This window comes from Rhea americana, unplaced genomic scaffold, assembly GCF_003343005.1.
Source record: "Rhea americana isolate MKP2758 unplaced genomic scaffold, rheAme1 scaffold_85, whole genome shotgun sequence".
Taxonomy (NCBI): Eukaryota; Metazoa; Chordata; class Aves; order Rheiformes; family Rheidae; genus Rhea; species Rhea americana.
Genome location: NW_028187034.1, coordinates 1,800,947 through 1,819,423, shown reverse-complemented (window position 1 = coordinate 1,819,423; position 18,477 = coordinate 1,800,947). Strand labels below are relative to the sequence as shown.

At 45.2% G+C, this 18,477-nt stretch overlaps 3 protein-coding genes across 6 annotated transcripts in view; 2 read left to right on the top strand and 1 right to left on the bottom strand.

The window, feature by feature from the left end:
• The window catches only part of CBY1 (chibby 1, beta catenin antagonist), a 4,709-nt gene extending 384 nt beyond the window's left edge, over positions 1 to 4,325 (top strand). For 2 of the 4 annotated variants that reach the window (XM_085323549.1, XM_085323548.1), the window contains exons 2-5: positions 757 to 880; positions 2,100 to 2,205; positions 2,285 to 2,400; positions 3,476 to 4,325. In XM_085323549.1, coding sequence (XP_085179675.1) covers positions 803 to 880; positions 2,100 to 2,205; positions 2,285 to 2,400; positions 3,476 to 3,556 — 381 coding nt within the window. In that variant the 5' untranslated portion in view covers positions 757 to 802 and the 3' untranslated portion in view covers positions 3,557 to 4,325. The other 2 variants (XM_085323547.1, XM_085323550.1) reach the window with 2 other exon arrangements.
• A 323-nt stretch (positions 4,326 to 4,648) lies between these two features.
• Positions 4,649 to 7,016, top strand: TOMM22 (translocase of outer mitochondrial membrane 22). The gene is made up of 4 exons (XM_085323546.1): positions 4,649 to 4,799; positions 4,897 to 5,015; positions 5,333 to 5,450; positions 6,297 to 7,016. The coding sequence occupies exons 1-4, from the start codon at positions 4,689 to 4,691 to the stop codon at positions 6,369 to 6,371; spliced, it is 423 nt and encodes a 140-aa protein (XP_085179672.1). The 5' UTR covers positions 4,649 to 4,688; the 3' UTR covers positions 6,372 to 7,016.
• A 918-nt stretch (positions 7,017 to 7,934) lies between these two features.
• Positions 7,935 to 17,389, bottom strand: JOSD1 (Josephin domain containing 1). Its single transcript, XM_085323462.1, has 4 exons — positions 16,963 to 17,389; positions 11,623 to 11,751; positions 11,314 to 11,508; positions 7,935 to 9,786 (listed from the first exon to the last, which is right to left on the bottom strand). Exons 1-4 carry the CDS (start codon positions 17,145 to 17,147, stop codon positions 9,687 to 9,689), a joined length of 609 nt encoding a protein of 202 aa, XP_085179588.1. The 5' UTR covers positions 17,148 to 17,389; the 3' UTR covers positions 7,935 to 9,686.
• Positions 17,390 to 18,477: the final 1,088 nt, after the last annotated feature.

The window sequence follows — 18,477 nt, the reverse complement described above, 5'->3', positions numbered from 1 at the left end:
GCGACGTTGGGTGCCGGTGAGAGTCGCGCGCGTCCGCGGGCGGGGGGAAGTGCGTGGAGGGAAGTGCGGGGTGTGTCGGCCTCGCTTCTGATTTAAAGCGGCGTAGGGGCAGAGTGACGTCAGGGCCTCGCGACGCCCCCTCCCACCTCTCCCGCGCGGTCACGTGGCGCGGCAGGTGCGAGGGGAGCCGCGTGCCGGCGGCGCGAGGGGCGCGGTGCCGTCATGGCGGGCGGGCAGCGGTGCCTTTCCGCGCCTCCCCGCCGCCCTGAAGGGGGGGAGTGCGCAGGGGTTCTCACGCAGGGTAGACCTGGCCTCGACCGCTGCGTTTCTGCCTGGTGCCCACTTCTAGACATAGAGCAGATAAACAAGTAGTATTGTCAGCAAGTTGAGCACTCGTGGAAATGTGTGGCATTTTATAAAGTGCTCACTGAAAAATTCATGGCCGTTTTTTCACCAGAGGAAACTTTGCCAGAGAGGACCAGAGAATGAAGCAATACTGTCTCACTACAAAGGGATGGCTGAGATGTTAAAGGAGTACATCCTGTCTCTTGAAAGAGTCCATTAACTTCTTTTAAAGTAGTGGCTTAAAATTTTTGTGTCACCTAATTGTTTTCAAAGGTATGATTTTTTGAAGAAGTAGTGATTAAAAATATGAATTTTAAAATCCTGACAATTCTAAAGGTAATTGCCGGCTTATAATTCTGTTTAAGACTTAACACTTCTAATCCTTACATTTTCTTTGTTTTTGGAAAACAGAATAAAGCAGTGRGAAGTACCACATACACTCAGAAAGTAGAACACAATGCCTCTTTTTGGTAACACTTTTAGTCCAAAGAAAACACCACCCAGAAAATCAGCTTCTCTCTCCAACTTGCACTTGGTAAGTTCTGGGGACTGTGGCATGGCTATTAAGTACTCAGTAAYGAGCAATAGGTGCTAAGAATGTTGCATTAAAATCCGTGTAAGACACCCCCCCTCTTGGGTGCGCCCACCTCTAGCTCTTTCCTTCTGTGGTACAGGATCCATTTCTGATCACTGGTGACCAGATACCAAGATAAAAATGGAAAGGCTCAGAGYGTTATGCATCACCCCCACCACAGTCCAGAACTATTTCCCCTGAGGTTTGTAACTAATGGTTCTAATCTAGATCCAGGGAGAGCGTTTCCAGCAGATCAAGGGAGGTGATSCTTCCTCTCTGCTCTGCATGGGTGAGGCTGTATCTGAAGTGCTGTGTCCAGTTCTGGGCTCCCCCAGTACAAGAGAGAAATGGAGTTAGCAAGATCAAGTGCAACGAAGGCCACAAAGATGCTTAAGGGACTGGAGCATCTGTGATATTAGAAGAAGCTCACAGAGTTTGAGCTGTTCAGCCTGGAAAAGAGAAAGCTCTGGGGATGTCATTGAAATATATATATATATATATATATATATGTATATGTATATGTATATGTATATATATTTGCTTGGATTGTGTAAGGATGATAGAGCCAAACTCTTCTCAGTGGTGCCCAGTGACAGGATGGGAAGCAGTGGGCACGAGCTGAAGCACAGGAAATTCTGATTGAACAGAAGAAAACACTTCTTTATTATGAGGGTYGTTGAACACTGGAACAGATTGCTTAGAGAGATTTTGGAGTCTCCATCCTTGGAGATACTCARAACCCAAATGGATGCAGTCTTGGGCAGCCTGACCCTTCTTGAGCAGGGAGATTGGACTATATGTTCTCCAGAGGTCACTTCCAACCTCACTGATTCTGTGATGTCTGTTCTAGCTTTCACTACTAACAGGAATRCAGAATGGACCATAAGGAATGAACACATTCTGCTTTCAGAATGTTTCTGCTTAGGTGGTATCTTCAGTTTAGAAATGAAGTTTGTTTGCAGAGCATGGAGTATATGTCTGAGTGGGAGGAAATACAGGCATGGTAGTGAGAGGAGAGGCTCCACTACTGCAGTAGTGCATGACTGTAAGTAGTATTTCAGACTACTGGGACAATTACACTAGCAATTTCCATTGGAAGGCCAGTCACTGTAAGAGATAAAAGAGTGTGGGAGTGGTTTTGTATTCCTGTAAAAATCTAAGTTGGATCTTCTCCTTGCAGCTGGATAGATCAACTCGTGAAATTGAGCTGGGCCTGGAGTAYGGCATCCCCACCATGAACCTTGCTGGTCAGAGCCTGAAGTTTGAAAATGGCCAGTGGATAGCAGGTAGAATGAAGCTCTGTTTGGTTTGATCTGTTATAGTTATGGCTGATAATCCTAATTTTGATCTCCTTCTTTCCTCTAGAGTCAGGAAGCTTCACTGGGGATCGCAGGGAAATGCAACGCTTGCGCAAACGAAACCAGCAGCTAGAAGAAGAAAACAACCTCCTTCGACTGAAAGTGGATATTCTGTTGGATATGGTGAGTCCCTGTAGAACTTTCACCTGCTCATGGCAATGGAAATGCCTGAGTGAAGAGTTCTGAGACCACCAAAGGCAGCTGTTCTCATTGCAGGGTGTGCTCCCCACTCTTTCTACTTTATCCTTCTATGCAAGAAAACTTTAATGATAAAGTGACTGTAAGAGTGAAGTCTGATCTCATCTGCTTCCTCTGCAAGAAGAGGGGAAGGTTCCCCTAGCAGAACAGCTTGACTTCAGTGGAAACTAGACTGGAATTAGATAGGAGCCCCAAGAGGTGGCATGTTTCCTCTTTCCTTTTCTGCACTGAGTATAGCTGCCTTCCTGCCACTATGGTTTCTGCCCTCTGAAACCAAGTTACAGTCACCTTTTTTGGTCATAGAAGATTAGGGCTCCAGGACCCTCCATTTGGCATCACAGTCTTTCATCTATATGTAAACCTTTGGGTGAAAGAATTCCCAARCCCTATATAAACTGAAATTCAACCCTACACAGAGATCACAGCTTTCACACTTAAAATCTGGAGTAAAATCTTCAGTGAAATAGAATCATTGCTCAATTACTAAGCGAGTTAGCTTTTATGTCAATCTGAACAAATGCTTACTTACTCCTTTGTCATTTTCCTTCCTTTACTCTGTATTTTTAAACTGGGAAGATGCTTTCATGCTTTTCTGCGCTAAGCAGTAAATCTGGCTCTCTAGGCTATCTCAGTTAAGTGTGAAATTCCAGTTTCCCTCTCACTGAAATGGGAGCAAATGCTCACAAGGGTGCTGGTTTGTTGCTCTAAACTTCAGTGACATCTCTGGAAAGATAATGCTGTGAAATCCAAAGTGTTACTGAAAAAGCTTCCGAGACACAGATTGCTTGTTGTGTTCTGCTACAATGAGATAGGTGCTTCTGCAGGAGGAAAGCAATCTCTGTGATACTAACATGCTTTCACACCCCACTGCAGGAAAGGCATGTACAAGGTATGGGAAAGATCACACCCTTGCCTGATCTGATGTTCACCTCACAAATATAATACAAGATGGAGACTGAAGGAGTAGTTTGTTCTTGTCATTGTTCCCTGTACATTGCAGCTCTCTGAGACCACAGCTGAGTCCCACCTGATGGAGAAAGAGCTGGAGGAACTGAAGAATCACAGCCGAAGGAGGAAGTGAGTTACTGGAAGAAGAACAGGKGCCTAGAGAATAAGAGAACAAGGAAGCTAACTTTGAATCTTCATTGCTCCTGCATGCAGGATTCCTAGAGCTAGCTTGAACAACTTAGCTGTGTTGGTACTATATATATAGTTGTGTTGGTACTATATATGTATATATATATATGTAGTTGGTACTATATAGAGAGAGAGGTACTTTGTTCCACAGAAAAATGAATAATAGTAGGTACCTACAGTGTTGCGTGGTATTGCACCTACTACAGGACTGGTGTTTCAGCACCACATTAAATTATGCCACAACACTATTAATGAACACTCATATTTTTTCTCAGAGCAGTTTAATATGTACCTCACTACCTTTCTTCAGCAATCGAATTGTAGCTACTGTATTTTCTAAGAAGAACCTGACAAAATGCTCCCTTTCCTGCGAACAGTTGGGTGTACGTGAACAGATGATGGAGAAGATTCACTCTTAAGTGAACTCTTAAGTGACGTGGAGTTGCAGCTCTTGCGTAAAAGACCCGTGCTGTTACCTTCAGTCCCCAAAGGTCCGGGTTGGTTGCTGCCTGGTTTCTGTGATTAAAAATAGAGGAAACTCTCTCCACTGCCCCCAAAGGACAGTCTTTCCCTGTTGATATTTTTTGTGTGTTTTTGTACAAACTGTTGGTTTTGCTACTTGCCTTTGGCAAGCAGGATGCTGAAATTGCTCGTTCSCCATGGCATTTGATACTCTGTAGAAAGTTACATTAAAAAACGCGGGTGTTTTGCTATTTTGTTATGTTTGCTGTGCAGTTAAGGACCGTGCCGGGGGCCTGGCCGCCCTGCCCCGAAGCTCCGGCTGAGGTTAACGTGTCGCCGGGCTCGACACCACCTCGGCTTCCACGGAGGAGCGACCCGCGTCCGCCCTGCGGAGCCTCTTGCCGGCACGGGCGTGGCGGAGCGGCGGCGCCGAGGCCCGGGGCGGCGGCGAGGCCCGGGGCGGCGCCGCGCCCTCCCGGCCACCAGGGGCCGCTGCTGCCCCGCGGCGGGCGGAAGCACCGCCCCTTTCCGGTGCCGCTGGGGCCGCACTTCCGGCGCCGCGGCCTGCGCGCTGCGGCCCCCTTCCCCCTCCCCCCCCCCCCGCGCTGGTGGTCATGGCTGCCGCTGCGTCCCTGTCCGCCGAGGAGCTGCTGCCCAAGGGCGGCTCGGGCAAGGCCGAGGAGCTGGAGGACGAGCTGGAGGAGGAGGAGGAGGACGACGAGGAGGTAGCGAGGCCGGGCGGGCGGGCGAGCGGGGTGACCCTGGCGGGCCGGGCCGGGCCGGGCCGGGCCGGGCCTGACGCGGTGCCGCGTTGCCCCGCAGCTGGACGAGACGCTGGCGGAGCGGCTGTGGGGGCTCACGGAGATGTTCCCGGAGAGCGTCCGCTCGGCGGCCGGAGCCACCTTCGAGCTCTCGGTGTCGGTAGCGCAGAAGATGTACAGGTGAGGCGGGCGGCGGGCGGCTGCCAGAGGGCCCCGGAGGCGCCACGGCCGCCGCCGGCTCCTGCCGCTTCGGCCCGCGGCAGCGCAGTGCGCGGCGGGCGGGAAGGGCAGAGACCGCGGCTGCAGCAGCCCAGGCCGAGCTGGAGAGGGCGTCGCGGGCGGAGCGGCCGTGGGCGGCCCGAACCGGGATTCGGGAGTGCGGTTAGGAGCAGGCTCCTGTCCAAAGCGCGGAAAGGAGGAGAGGAAGAAGTCCAGCCCGCAGGAGCAGCTCCAGAAAAACCGAAGCTTATTTCTAGTGTGTTTTTTTTCCTCCCTAGATTCTCTAGGGCAGCTCTGTGGATTGGGACCACCTCCTTCATGATTCTGGTTCTTCCTGTCGTATTTGAAACTGAAAAGCTGCAGATGGAGCAACAGCAGCAGTTGCAGCAACGACAGGTGAGGCTAAAACACCAGAGCCCTCTTTAATTGCGATTTAGGTTAATATTCTGGTTATCTGTGTGTCCTGGTAGTTATCCAGTGTTGATGGAGCTTTTGAAACAAAACCCAAAAGAGTGTAGCTTGTTGTATGTCACAGTCCCATTCATCCCACTAGGTGTTCTGATTGGATCCTTCACTGTACTGGAGAAAATTGAAGTCCTTTTTTTACATTTAATGATAGTCTACAGATGAAAGCATAAATTTAGATGGTCAGAGGAAGGGGAGTTCCTGCTGTTACCAGAAAGAGGTTCATCCAGACCAAACGGAAATAAAGCCCTTGTGTGCTGCCAATGCCTTTTTTTTGTTTTTCCTTTTCTGTAAATCCACGAGGGATGTATTTGTATATTCTACCGTTTGCCCGAATGATCAGTTAACACTGGTGCTGGATTTACATAAAAAAATAAAAAATAAATGAGGTAGAGGCAAAAGGGGCTGGAGGTGGAGAGACCATCTTGCTGATTCACTGTGACAGACTATCTGCAAACTCAAACGCATTGCTTTTCCTTGGTCCGAGTAGATGGTGGAGACTGCATACTGGCCTGGTACAGCCTGCAGGTCATGTCCAAATACACCTGTTTTGCATTTGGTATGCTCAAGCATTAAGCTGTGAGCTGTCCTCGCGGAGAAGGAAGTGATAYTGCTAAATGCTATTCATAACTTTTATATTTGTCGTTTATTTAATCCCTCTAGTGGCACACTTTGTATTTGCAGCGCTCTGGCTAACTGGGAGCGGGAGGGCCGCAAGTACAGTCATTGCTTATCTTTTTAGCTCCTTAACTGATTTGACCTTTTTTTTCCTTACAGATTCTATTAGGGCCCAACACAGGGCTGTCTGGGGGAATGCCGGGGGCCCTGCCTCCATTTCCTGGAAAAATCTAATTTACAGAAGCTGCACTGGATTTGTATCATGTGGGAAGACCTTGAGATTATGATATATTGAACTGTTGATTTGTTGGGCCAGGGCATTTTTGTTTGCTTTTATTTTTGGCTGTACTTTGGGACACTGACCTATTCATAACRTAGAGGGAAGTCCCCTCTCTGGACCTGATGATGGCTCCTGTCTGCATTCTTCCCCGGTAGAAGTCATGAGTCTTTTCTTTTATTTGTAACTGGTTATGGCATACTGATCAAAGACTCAAAATCAAGGAGTTCCTCTTTTGGACTCCTGTCTACCTAAAAAAAAAAAAAAAAAATCCTGGGGTGCAAGTCAGGCTTCAAAAGTCATCAATCAAAAGAAAATCCCTTCTGGCTAACACAAAGCCTAAGGACATCAGTGATAGAACAAAGAGTGAGTTTCCCAGCAGAGGAAGCAAAGGAGGAGGAAGGGTTGCAGGTATCTGTGCCTGTGGAAAAAAAATCTCTGGGAAGATGTTTGTACAAGTAATTTCACTGCAATTTTTTGTGTGTGTGTGCGYGTGTGTKTGAGTACCAAGGGAGCAGCAGACTGGCTTAAAGATGATCACATCTGTGCTGATCCTATGCATATTTTTTTTTGTATTGAATAATAAATAAATTCAACCCCAACAGTGTGCTTTTAATAGACATCTCTTAGAGAGGCTCAGCTCCTTCTTTGCCTGGTGGTGCAATCATGGAAGGTGAAAGAGTTGCTTAAAGTTTTGTTGGTAGATGCCCTTCACTCTGACACAGCTTGGCTGGCGGCTGGCTGCAGGAGCACTCTCACTACTCCTGTCATCCAGGGTTTCTCAGCCACCTGAAAGTGATAATGGAGTTCATGGAAGTGACAGAGAGTATGTTCTGGCACCTCTTTACTGATTCTTCCTCAGTATCAGTGACCACGTTTCAGTGTTTTATAACCAAAGAAGAAAAATTTATTTTTCCTTTACATACTTTGTTACAGAACAATTCAGTTGAACATACAGAAGTGATAGGACATTTATATGGAAACTTTTTTCCATTTTTAATATTTGGTTAAACAAAATACATCTCTGTAAACAAACCCAGACAAGGCTCTAACAAAACCAAACAAGCAAGAAAACAAACATGAGCTTTTCCACTCCCAAGCAGTGGGACCAGCCTGTTTTGCCCACCCTTTCTGTTAGTGCAGCCTTGCTTCCCAGTGGGATGTGATCATACAGTTTCCCTTTACCTGAGCAGCTGGATCACAGTATTTTCCCCCACAGGAAAGGTGCTGACATCCAGGGAGAGGAAAGTAGCCCCAAAATATTTTAAAACATATTTGCATATTGTGCACTGATCCATTGGCTTGCAGTTTTCATGCAAACGGTTTCTCCAAAGTGCGCTTTTAATCAACATAGAAAATGTTGCTGTTGAGATTAGTTTTTCTCCTTCCCCTCTTGAAGAAATGGCTTCAAGTCATGAGCAGAATGCCTCCAGGCTTTGCATTCTACTTGTAAAGTGTTTAAAAATTTTGCCAGCTGGTATCAGTCATTGGAATGTGTTAAGAAATAGGACTTTTTGTAGAAATGTTAGGTTTTTCAAACCTAAGAGCCGTTTGCCCTTGTCTTGAGGAGACTGTGCTCAAAAGACTGCTAAATGGTGCTTGCAGGATGTCCAGGAATCAGCATACACCATCGTCGTCCTGTTGCTGCATGGCCTGTTTTCTGTTAAGGTCTGATTTTGGTGGTCTCTCATTCAGCTCCAAACACCTGTTCACACTTTGCTGAGCTTTCAAAATAACAGGAAAAGTAGTTAAAGCCCACCACCGTCCTTTCAAAAGCTCAAATACCAATAATAAGAGTTCTGCACRCAATGGAGCAGGATCCCGCAGCTCCATCACTTTTCAGGTATTACCATTTAAAAGAGAAGATATCAGATGTACAAAGGAGGGAACAAACAGCTGGGAAGTGCTAAACATACGAATTCCATTCCAACCTCAGCATTTTCTCATTCTACTGTGGAAGGAATAACTGAACTAAAGATCACCTAGGTTACAGGGAAACAATTGATAGAGATTCCTGTCAGAGTCTCCCTGTCTAGTCACTTTTCCCCACAGGAAGGAGAGGAGGAAAAAGTGATTCAGCTATTCATGGAATGTTTGTCAGTCAACACAAAGAACTTGGTTCAGCTGCCATGCCAGAGCATCTCTTAACGCCTGAAGATTCAGGTTGGACTCTGTGCATCTCCCACATTAGCTGCTAGTAACTATAAAAAGGGAGAAAATGCCTATTATAAAGGCTTCCATTCTCAGCTGATTTTTGTTCAGAGCTTTAGCTCATTGGCAGCGAGAGCTGCCTTTTGGGACATTGTGTGACACTAGCAACTGTGGGCTAGACTGCTGGAAAGAAGAGAATAAAAGGGAATGACTTCCCTTTAAATTCCCTTCAGTTTTATTCCTCTCTCAGTGGCCATGCAGAAAACAAAAATAGCATCAGATGTTAAAAAGGAAGAAAACACCCAGCACTGCWCAAAGAAACCCAAGCAGACTACAGCCTTTCTCAGTTTAGAAACTTGATATTCCTCAATTAGCCTGTGCTTACTGTTTCCACATTGCTTTTGCCAGCCACATACTGCCAAACAACCACTCAGCTACATATGTAAATCCCTGGAGACACTGTGGAAGAATCCTCCAGCTACCCAAAGACTTTCTTGAAAGATGACACTATTTTTGTTATTGTCTTCTAATTCTTGGCACGAACCATCCCAAAGAAGGAAAGGGCTGTGCTGAGCACCATACTATTCCTAGTGTTTGAGTGTCCTGAGAGACCCTTAGGAACTGTAAATGTCTTCACAACTACTATTTTGGGGGGAGAGGCTTGTGAAGACGAGGCAGGGTACTTGGCCCTGCTCCGCCCCTAGACACATTTCAGCCAGAGCAGCTTGCGTGAGCTTGGGAGGGAGCAGTGTCTGACCGCATGCAGCCTTGAAAGATGTGGGAATGGGCAGACCAGCAAGTTTCAGACACCTTTGCCTCAACGCCCAATTTTGGAGAGTTCACTGCATTCTAGTTAGCTTAAGAGCACACAGCTCATTTGCCTTTGCAATTAAAGTGATAGGCTTCCAGTTTCCTCCGCTCTGCCTTTAGTTTTCCTCCCCCCCCACCTCTCCCAATATCCTATGTCACTGCCCTATTGCACCAAGAAGAAAGGAAAGAGTCCAACAAAAGCAAGTTCCAGAAGAGAAGATGGGGGGGGGGGCACCCATTATCCAAGTTACAGGATGTCAGGAGTTTGGTAAGGGGGAAGAGCTGTAGTGAGAGGACAAAGTTGGTCCAGGTCACACATCAGCTCTCCAGCTCTGATGTGCTTCCACCTCCTCCGGCACTACCAGCAGAAGTTCACAGTTCTTTCCTCTCAGCTGATGTTTCAAAAATTTCCTATGGGAATGAGAAACAGAAATAAGCACTATTGAATGTAGAGCTTTGTCATATTCTACAACAAATACCCCTGAAAAAATCCACATAAAAAATCCACCCTGAAACCCAAACTTTTTAAGGCTCATGTTTACTAAGTATGCAAACACAAAAAGAARCAGGAGAGAACCTGCACAGCCTGTCTTTTAGTTATTTTTGGACAATAAACACATATTAAACTCCCTCTAATGGATCCAAAAACACTTCCACCTGGTTAGTTATTGCAGAATGAGATGGACATGATCTTAACCTCTTTTAACTGAGAGAAAATTATATAAATGTCACTTTCCATTCTTTCAAGGACATTTTGTTCCTTTGAGGTCACAAAAATAGAACAGAATTTAGAAGCTCAGTTTCTTGAGGTCTCCATGTTAGAGGTCTCCAGTCTTCATGTCTTCACTGCATTTCAAAATAATTCAACCAATCTGGAACACTTGCGAGAAAAACATCATCATTTAGATGTTCTTATCACAGATAGCAGCAGCAGCACATGACCTGGGATTTGAATTGGTTCTGCAGTGGCTCTGTAAGCCTTTTTCAATAGCAAACTTGGATTATCTTTAATAATTATGAAAGTCAAATCTAAATTTTCTCCACTATCTTTCAGCCCAGATTTCTGAAATTCTTTATAAAGAGTCTTTATTTAGTGCTGAAAAGTAGTGCACTCAGCACAAAAATCCATCAATAGCTATGCAAATTAAAGAACTGTATTACTTTATCCCAGAAGTTCACAACAGGGTTACATTCACTTTGTCAAGACTTTAATGGCACGATAGGCTCTGCAAATATTGCTCATGTGCAACCCCTACATTAGGACAAGTCTGTTTGAGACAGCAAAGCTGCTAGTGTACTTTAGAAGGAGATGGGATGAAGTTAAACAACAACTAGGAGTAGGTTAGCTTTTACAATCAAAGCAAGTTACATCAGCAATCCTGTGTTAAGAYTGAAGGAGAAAGTGGAGTCAAGCAAGAAGTGCAATGTACACTTATATAAGCAAACAATCCCTAGTCAAGAATAAGGCTGCAATTTTAATTTGGAAGAATTTTTATTGAGAATACACACAAACACACACCCTACCAAAGAGGCAAAGGCTTACTGGTAATCCCACATTTGACAGTGAGAGGCAGCTCATCTAGTTGCAGCTGTCACTCACTGATATCAGACTTAGCCTCTACATTTATTGCTACTGACAGAGCCAGCCATGTAAAAGATGAAGCCAGGCTCTGCTGAGCTCTGGGAAASTGCTACTAGCTAAAGTATCTCCCTAGATTCACACAAAAGCAGCGTAAGCCTAACTGGAGGMACAAGAATCTTACTACTCATTAATCTTTGTTATCAGAATCCAACCATAAAAGTCTCAAGTGCTAGCTAGCTAGTTAAGGACAGTTTCTCCACCTCTGCACAGAGAAGGGTTTAAGGAAGGCTAGGATAAAAAAGGAAAAAAAAAAAAAACAAAAAAAAAACAAACAAGGGAAAAAAAAACAAACCTACCTGAGCTCACTTTCACCTCCAATCCACTCGGGCATCTTGAGTTTGGAGTCRAGGTTGTAGTAGGTGCCTCCCACCTCTCGGACGCAAATCCAGTGCTGTCGCTTAAGGGGGAGCTTCAAGGGACCCCAGCAAAGGCTGGAGGGCAGATTCATGATGAAACCCATCACATTAGACAGAGCAATGACATTAACATCTCTGAAAGAGCAGGGAAAACAGACAGTGGTAAGATTGTATTTTGATACTTTAACAGCATCTCTTGTTTTATGAACAGCGTCTCTGGAACTACTCAGATGCACCATTTCTCAATACCTGCGTTTGTCCCACCAAACTGCTTCATAGCCTTTGGTCTGAAGTGCTGCCATGATTACGTTCACGTCATAGTTGCCATTTCCTAGCATGCTCTTCTTGTGTGGCGTCACCATGGTGTTGGGAGACAGCCTGCAAACAGAACAAGAGGCTGCTGCAGCAAGTGTTTATGGAACTTATACACCAATTTCATCTCCCTGTAAGTCCCAAAGTTAGAAGGGGCTAGTTGCTGTATCAATAACTCAGAGTCTGTTTTCAGTTTTTCTTTAAAACATGAACTATTCCATTTCCTCTTTATCCCTCAGGCAGAGGCTAAAAAGGCTAAATAATGCATTATGTACAACTTTGATGTATGAAACCTCCAAGGATCCTGGCTTTGATGTGGAAGAGAATGCAAACAGAAAGCTTTTTTCCTCTGGAACTGGTACTTCTGAATTGATGCTTCAATTATTTTTCCTCTCAATTCATGGTTGCAGTAAATGCCACTTTGCCATTCAGAATAACAGATACTACAATTTGAAGAGTTTAATAGTCAGTATTAGTCTAAGCCTGGATGAGATCATAAAAGCCAGTGTAGCCTGGCTGCAGAAAAAAGAATAGATGTTCCCCCTGACCTTCACAAACAAGCATTAAGACACAGCTTTCTAAAGCATTGCCATAGGTAACTTAACAGCTAACCTAATTGCAGACAAATCTTCTAAGCTTTATTCAGAAGCTTGCCTAGAGATCACTTACATTACTATAGCATCTAAAAATCCAGAAACACAATCCACCCAGTTACATTCAAAAATATAAGATGCAGTTGTTGCAACAAATGTGGATAATGGATGAAAGACATAATACAGACACACAGCAAAAACTTAGTCATTTGTATTGTTTATGTTTTTCCCAAGAAAGTTTTTAAGAAGGGGAAATGAAGAGGTGAGTTATGGCAGGGGAAAGACACATGGGCTTCAGCAGCTAGAAGAACAAGCATAGATGGAAACTATGAGGGTAGAACAGCAATGTCATGCAATGCCAAACTGAAGAAAGTAAATCCTGAGATTGCTTCTGTTGAGATGCATTGCTCTTTTGATTGGCAAGGGCTTCGTTAGCTCTGATGGCATAAAGTTAGTGTGTTTTATGTCTCCAAGCCATCCACGGTTCACCTACCTCCCTCTCATATTAGCTCTGTCCCTCAAAACTCTTGATGTTCCTGCATGCTATTTGCTTGGCCTTTAGCTGCCTTTAGACAATTGCACATTCTGCAGGCAAGTTTTGTTCACTGAGAACACCTCAGCCCATCTGCATTCCTCCCCGACAGCATAACGCATTTGAGAAGAAAGAAACAAATTTTGAGTAGGGGGTTTCAGATCAACAAGGGGGAAAAAAAAAGTAGTGTCTTGCTGCATTAGSCAAGAGTTTTCTGCCAGTTGAGTAGAGTGCAGTAAATCAGTTTGAGGGGTGACTTAACGGCAGAAGGGAGAGGAGTCTGAAACAATGGGGCGATATAAATATCCACCACCGCACACTTCTGAGAGAGGAGATGGGACTCCCTGATTCTCTGTCAAATCTCTACTTTATTTTACAAATCAGAGATGCTACTGTACCTTGCCACAGTGCTTCCAGTATCTCCATAAAGCAAGCTCACTCAACTCCAACTAGTTCCTCAAGAACATTGCCTCCAACTATTAACTCTCATGAGTGCTAGTCAGATACAACAAAAATTTTCCAATCGAGAGAGCTCTTTTGGTTGCACAAGCACCCTCTTGTGGCACAGTTTTCCAGATAAAAGCTTATCTGAGAGCTGAAAGAATGTATTTATCTTTGTTCTTTCCTATAGCTTTTAGAGCCCCAGAGCCACAGAAACGCAGCAAAGAAACAAGCAGAGGAAACAAACTCAAAGAACTGTTACTTGTGAGAAAATTTTCATCAAGAATTGCCTCAACATATTTACACTTGCAAACACATAAATAAAATGCACAGTCACTAAGAATAACTGGAGGAATTCTGATCACACAAGGAACTAAGCTTTCTTCCCAAAATTAATTTCATATCCAGAGACTAAACTGAGAAAGTAAGATTGACAAGTTAAAACAAAATCTCAGGTAGTAATCCTCCTGAGCCTTTTAAGTCAGAAACTTTCATCAGAACTTTGCCTTAATGGAATGAGCTCTGATGTTCTAATAAACAGTTTTCTTGCCCAGTCAGGTCTGAATGCACAGACTCAGGTAAAGTGAAGAGATTTTGTTTGCATGTTCCCAATGTTGCACAGAGTTGCAAACAAACAATTTTGCTTCCTGGAAAGAAAGCCAAAGGAACATCAAAAAGATATTTCTTGTATTTGAGGAAAGAAGAAAGGAAGAGCTATCAGAGGAGAGTCTGGACAGAGTTTTGGCATACACAATGATGATGATCAGACTACCCTGGCATTATGCAGCAGGATGCAGTGAAGGGGAAATTAATCAGTAAGAAATTTAGTTCAGCTATTCAAGTGACATGGTCAAAGTTACAGAAAGCTTAAACTTATTTGCAATTCTATTACCTCCTCAACACTAGGGTTACATCACAATTCCCAATGTTTTTGTAGCTTACTCAAAAATATTCATCAAATTCACAGAGAATGAGACAAAAGACAGGAGAGACATATGGAAAATGACATAAAAAGGGTAGCTAAGTCCTCCCTAGCCAAAGAACTAGATACAAGACAATCTAAGATAGGCACAATGTATGCAAAGGTAATGGAAATTTTTATCCACAGTTTATAGTTCATCCTTTTCTGAGATAAATTTCTATATTACTTTCAATACTCCTGTAGGTTGAATAAATCCATATMTCTTGATCTAAATATTAAGGTAGAACAATATCAGTCCAGAATGAAAGACAAGTTCTTCCTTCTAAGGTAAGAGGTCTGACAAGGTTAACGTTCCAACTCTTTCTGAGAAGTTTTGCTTCAAAGCAGCAAATGAATTCCAACTCACCAAACCAAATGAAAAACAACTAATTAAACCATCACACTATCTCTACCACATAAACTGACTTGGGTTGCCTGAGGGCAATAGAAATCCATCTGTGATTATGTTTCTGACAATTGCTACTCTGAAATAAAATCATAGAATCATAGAATCAGTAAGGTTGGAAGGGACCTCTGGAGATCATCTAGTTCAACCTCCCTGCTCAGCAGGGTCACCTAGAGCATGTTAGACAGGGTTGCATCCAGGCGGGCCTTGAAGATCTCCAGAGAAGGAGACTCCACAAMCTCTCTGGGCAACCTGTGCCAGTGCTCCATCACTCTCACAGGGAAGAAATTCCCCCTCACATTCAGGCGGAACTTCCTGTGCTTCAATTTCTGCCCGTTGCCTCTTGTCCTGTCACACGGGGCAACTGAAAAGAGTTTGTCCCYGTCCCCTTGACACCCTCCCTTCAGGTGCTTCTACACATTGATAAGATTCCCCCCTCAGTCTTCTCTTCCCCAGGCTGAAGAGGCCCAGCTCTCACAGCCGTTCCTCACAGGGTAGGTGCTCCAGCTCTCTGACCGTCTTCATAGCCCTACGCTGGACTCTCTCCAGTAGCTCCATGCCCCTCTTGTACTGGGGAGCCCACAAATGGATGCAGTTCTCGAGACGAGGCCTCACCAGGGCTGAACAGAGGGSCAGGATCACCTCCCTCAACCTGCTGGCAACACTCTTCCTAATGCACCCCAGGAGACCATTGGCTTTCTTGGCCATAAGGGCACATTGCTGCCTCATGGTCAACTTGTCATCCACCAGCACTCCCAGGTCCTTCTCTGCAGAGCTGCTCTCCAGCAGGTCAGCCCCCAGCTTGTACTGGTGTCTAGGGTTATTTTTCCCTAGGTGCAGGACCCTGCACTTGCCCTTGTTGAACCTCAGGAGGTTCCTCTCTGCCCACCTCTCCAGCCTGTCCAGGTCTCTCTGAATGGCAGCACAGCCCTCAGGTGTGTCAGCCACTCCTCTCAGCTTGGTATCATCAGCAAAGTTGCTGAGGAGGCACTCTGTCCCCTCATCCAGATCACTGATGAATAAGTTGAACAGGATGGGACCCAGTACTGAGCCCTGGGGGATGCCACTAGCCACAGGAGTCTTTAAACTGGACACAGTTCTTTGAGACCGCTGCGGGCCAGCTCCACTGCACAAATAGGAATTAAATGTACAATGCTATTGTAAACAGCATTTCAATGTGTTATTTGAAGTTGGCCATTGCCACATTTCTTTTGCCAAAGAAAGGAAAGCATGTACTTGATGAGTCAAGTACCACTTCCATAAACCTACTGATTTTCAGGACAGCAGCTAGATACCCTTTCCAACTCATCAATACAAAACAGTGTGTGTATCTGTGAATACTGCAAACTTTGGTCAATAGTAGAAGGATCTTTTAGCATAACTGCTGTAAAGAAGCACGAGTTCCTATGTCACAAACACAATATGCTGTCAAACGTCAGTAATGCCAGTAATGCGTATTCAAGTCTAACTTATGTGATAATTGTAATATCTGCACATTGAGAATCAGAGGAAGCCCATTTCTTACTAGATTACTCTGTTTCACCAGTGAAGGGCATGAGAACTTTCAAAGGCATGCTCAGGAGAATTTTCATAGAAGTATAGAAACCGCTTAGCAGAATATAAACTATTCTACTGACTACATTAGATCATTTACATTTAACTCAGTAAAACCCTAAAAATGCTTTTTGAAATTTCTAACAATGCCACAGAAAACAGGAATCTAGCTACTGAAATTAAATCCAATTTGCCAGAGTACACAGAATCTCACTACAGGAAAAACATAATACTTGAAGAACTTTACTTAATTACTTGAATAAGGAGCCACTCTCTTGGCAGAGCTTCTAATTTCCAGCAACTTGGAAGTGCTGTGGTACTACATCAAGAAGTTTTATGATGACCCACTTGTCATTCCTGCCACCTTAATTCTCTCAAACCAATACCAAGACATATTATTAATATCAAAATAACGTACCTACATCAGGCAGGGGCAAAAACATGAAAGCTGGATGCAGGATACATTAAGGGACGTTGGCAAGAAAGCAACACTGCTATCACATGAGAGTGTATGCAATAAAGCTCTGTTATCCAAAACTGGTAACCTGAATAATTTGAGAAACAAKTGAAAAGAACTAGGGAGCAGGCAAGGATCTCCACATGGCAAACGAAATAAAACAATAAAACCACTACACAACACATTTTAAAAACAGAATAAGAAAGTCTAAAGCCATGGTACACTCTGAACACCTCCTTTGCTCTATTCCTCTGCCAAACTAAGATCTGAATACTCCTCCAAGCAACAGAGCACAAGGGGAAGCTAACATTGCCATAGCAGGGAGTATCCTACCTCTGAAAAATCTCCTGCAGGGTTTCCCTAGTGAAGGCATTGCTGTCCTGGAAGACATTGTTGAGGGCATGGAGGGCACACAGCTCCCTACGTTGTTTCTCATGGTAAATACGCAGTGGTGGTAGCTGGGGTGGTTCTGATGATTCTGATTTAGTCTTGTCACCTTTCCATGGCACGCAACTCATCTTCTCACAGGGTGGATGGAGAGAAGGTGGTGAGAAATGAAGGAGTCTGCAGTTTCTTCCTCCACTGTCACAAAAGCAGCCCACTGCCCCTCTCTTTTGTAGGCTAGCGCTGCTTCCAGCTCAGAAACCCTCCTCTTGTGCTTCAGTTTATACAGCCACTGTCTCTGATGGCTGTTTTTAAAATTCACACAAAGATTTGCAACATATTTTCCCTCCCTCCTCCCATACCTCATAAAATGTAGTATTTCCCTCCCACCCACCCTAAGAAAAAGGAAATATATATCAAAAGATATTAATCCTCTTAGTCTCAAGGTACCAGCCGGAATTTGTCACATCGTTCCTTTTCTTCCATCTCTTTTGGTCTATATTGCCACTAAAAGGGTATCCAGAGCAGGTAACAAAAAAATGCCTGCCTCCACCGTGCCAAAGTAGAGAAGGTGAAGCCAGCTTCTGATGCTGCCTGTAAGAGCACAGGAAACCTTAAGGATCTATCAATTGCATTCCTCCATTCCCTTGGAAATGAGTGAATCCAGACAAGATGATGCCAACAGCTTGGGAAAGGAAACTGCCTCTTGCTAGGCCACAAAAAAAAACAGGTCCAGGCTCCAGAGAAGGTAATTCCTCACAAGTCACCCTGTACTTCTGACAAAGGGAAGTCTCCATTAGCAATGAAAAGAACCTCCCCACTTCGACGGGCTTTGGGCCGAGGGCAAGCCGCTGGCGAGAGAGCAATGAAATAAGCCCAAAGACCCGCCTTATACCTTCCTACCCCACTCCTCCCCACCCCTTGCTTGCACAAGAACAACAAACCCGAGAGGCAGCTGTCTGCCAGAGCTCCTGCAAAGCTCCAGGATTCCCCGTTGGGCAGCCCCTTCCTCAGCAACCTCTCCCTGCCAACATGCACAGTCCCCTCTCCTTCGCCCCCCGCTTTCCCGTTTCCTACCCCCCAGCTTTCACAGGAACGGTCCCCGATTCCGCTTCTCCCCTCGCACACAACCGCCACGCAACCCCCTCCCCAAGGCCCGGCCCGTAGGATCTCACTGAGCGCTGCCAGGGCGAAGGGGAACCGGCAGAGGGAACGAGGCAGGATCGGGGTGAGAGGTAGCAGAGGGAAGGGGAGCCCACTCTTCCCCTCCAGAAGAGAGGCGAGCGGAGCAGTCAAAGCCCCATTCCCCCCAACAGCAGCCCGGCGCGGCCCAACGGCCCCAACGGCCGCCCCACCCCCACCGACTCACCCTCAGCCCCGGCCTCCCCACACCAACAACCGCCCAGGCGCCCGCGCATGCGCAGCCGTGCCCAGCGCGCTCCGCTCCTACATGCCCCCCTTCCT

What these genes read in the sequence shown, in the direction of transcription:
- TOMM22 (XM_085323546.1), top strand. Translation starts at nt 4,689, where the DNA reads ATGGCTGCCGCTGCGTCCCTGTCCGCCGAGGAGCTGCTGCCCAAGGGC. An exon ending in AGGAGGAGGACGACGAGGAG is followed by an intron (nt 4,800 to 4,896) that starts GTAGCGAGGCCG and finishes GTTGCCCCGCAG; the next exon opens with CTGGACGAGACGCTGGCGGA. An exon ending in AGCAGTTGCAGCAACGACAG is followed by an intron (nt 5,451 to 6,296) that starts GTGAGGCTAAAA and finishes TTTTCCTTACAG; the next exon opens with ATTCTATTAGGGCCCAACAC.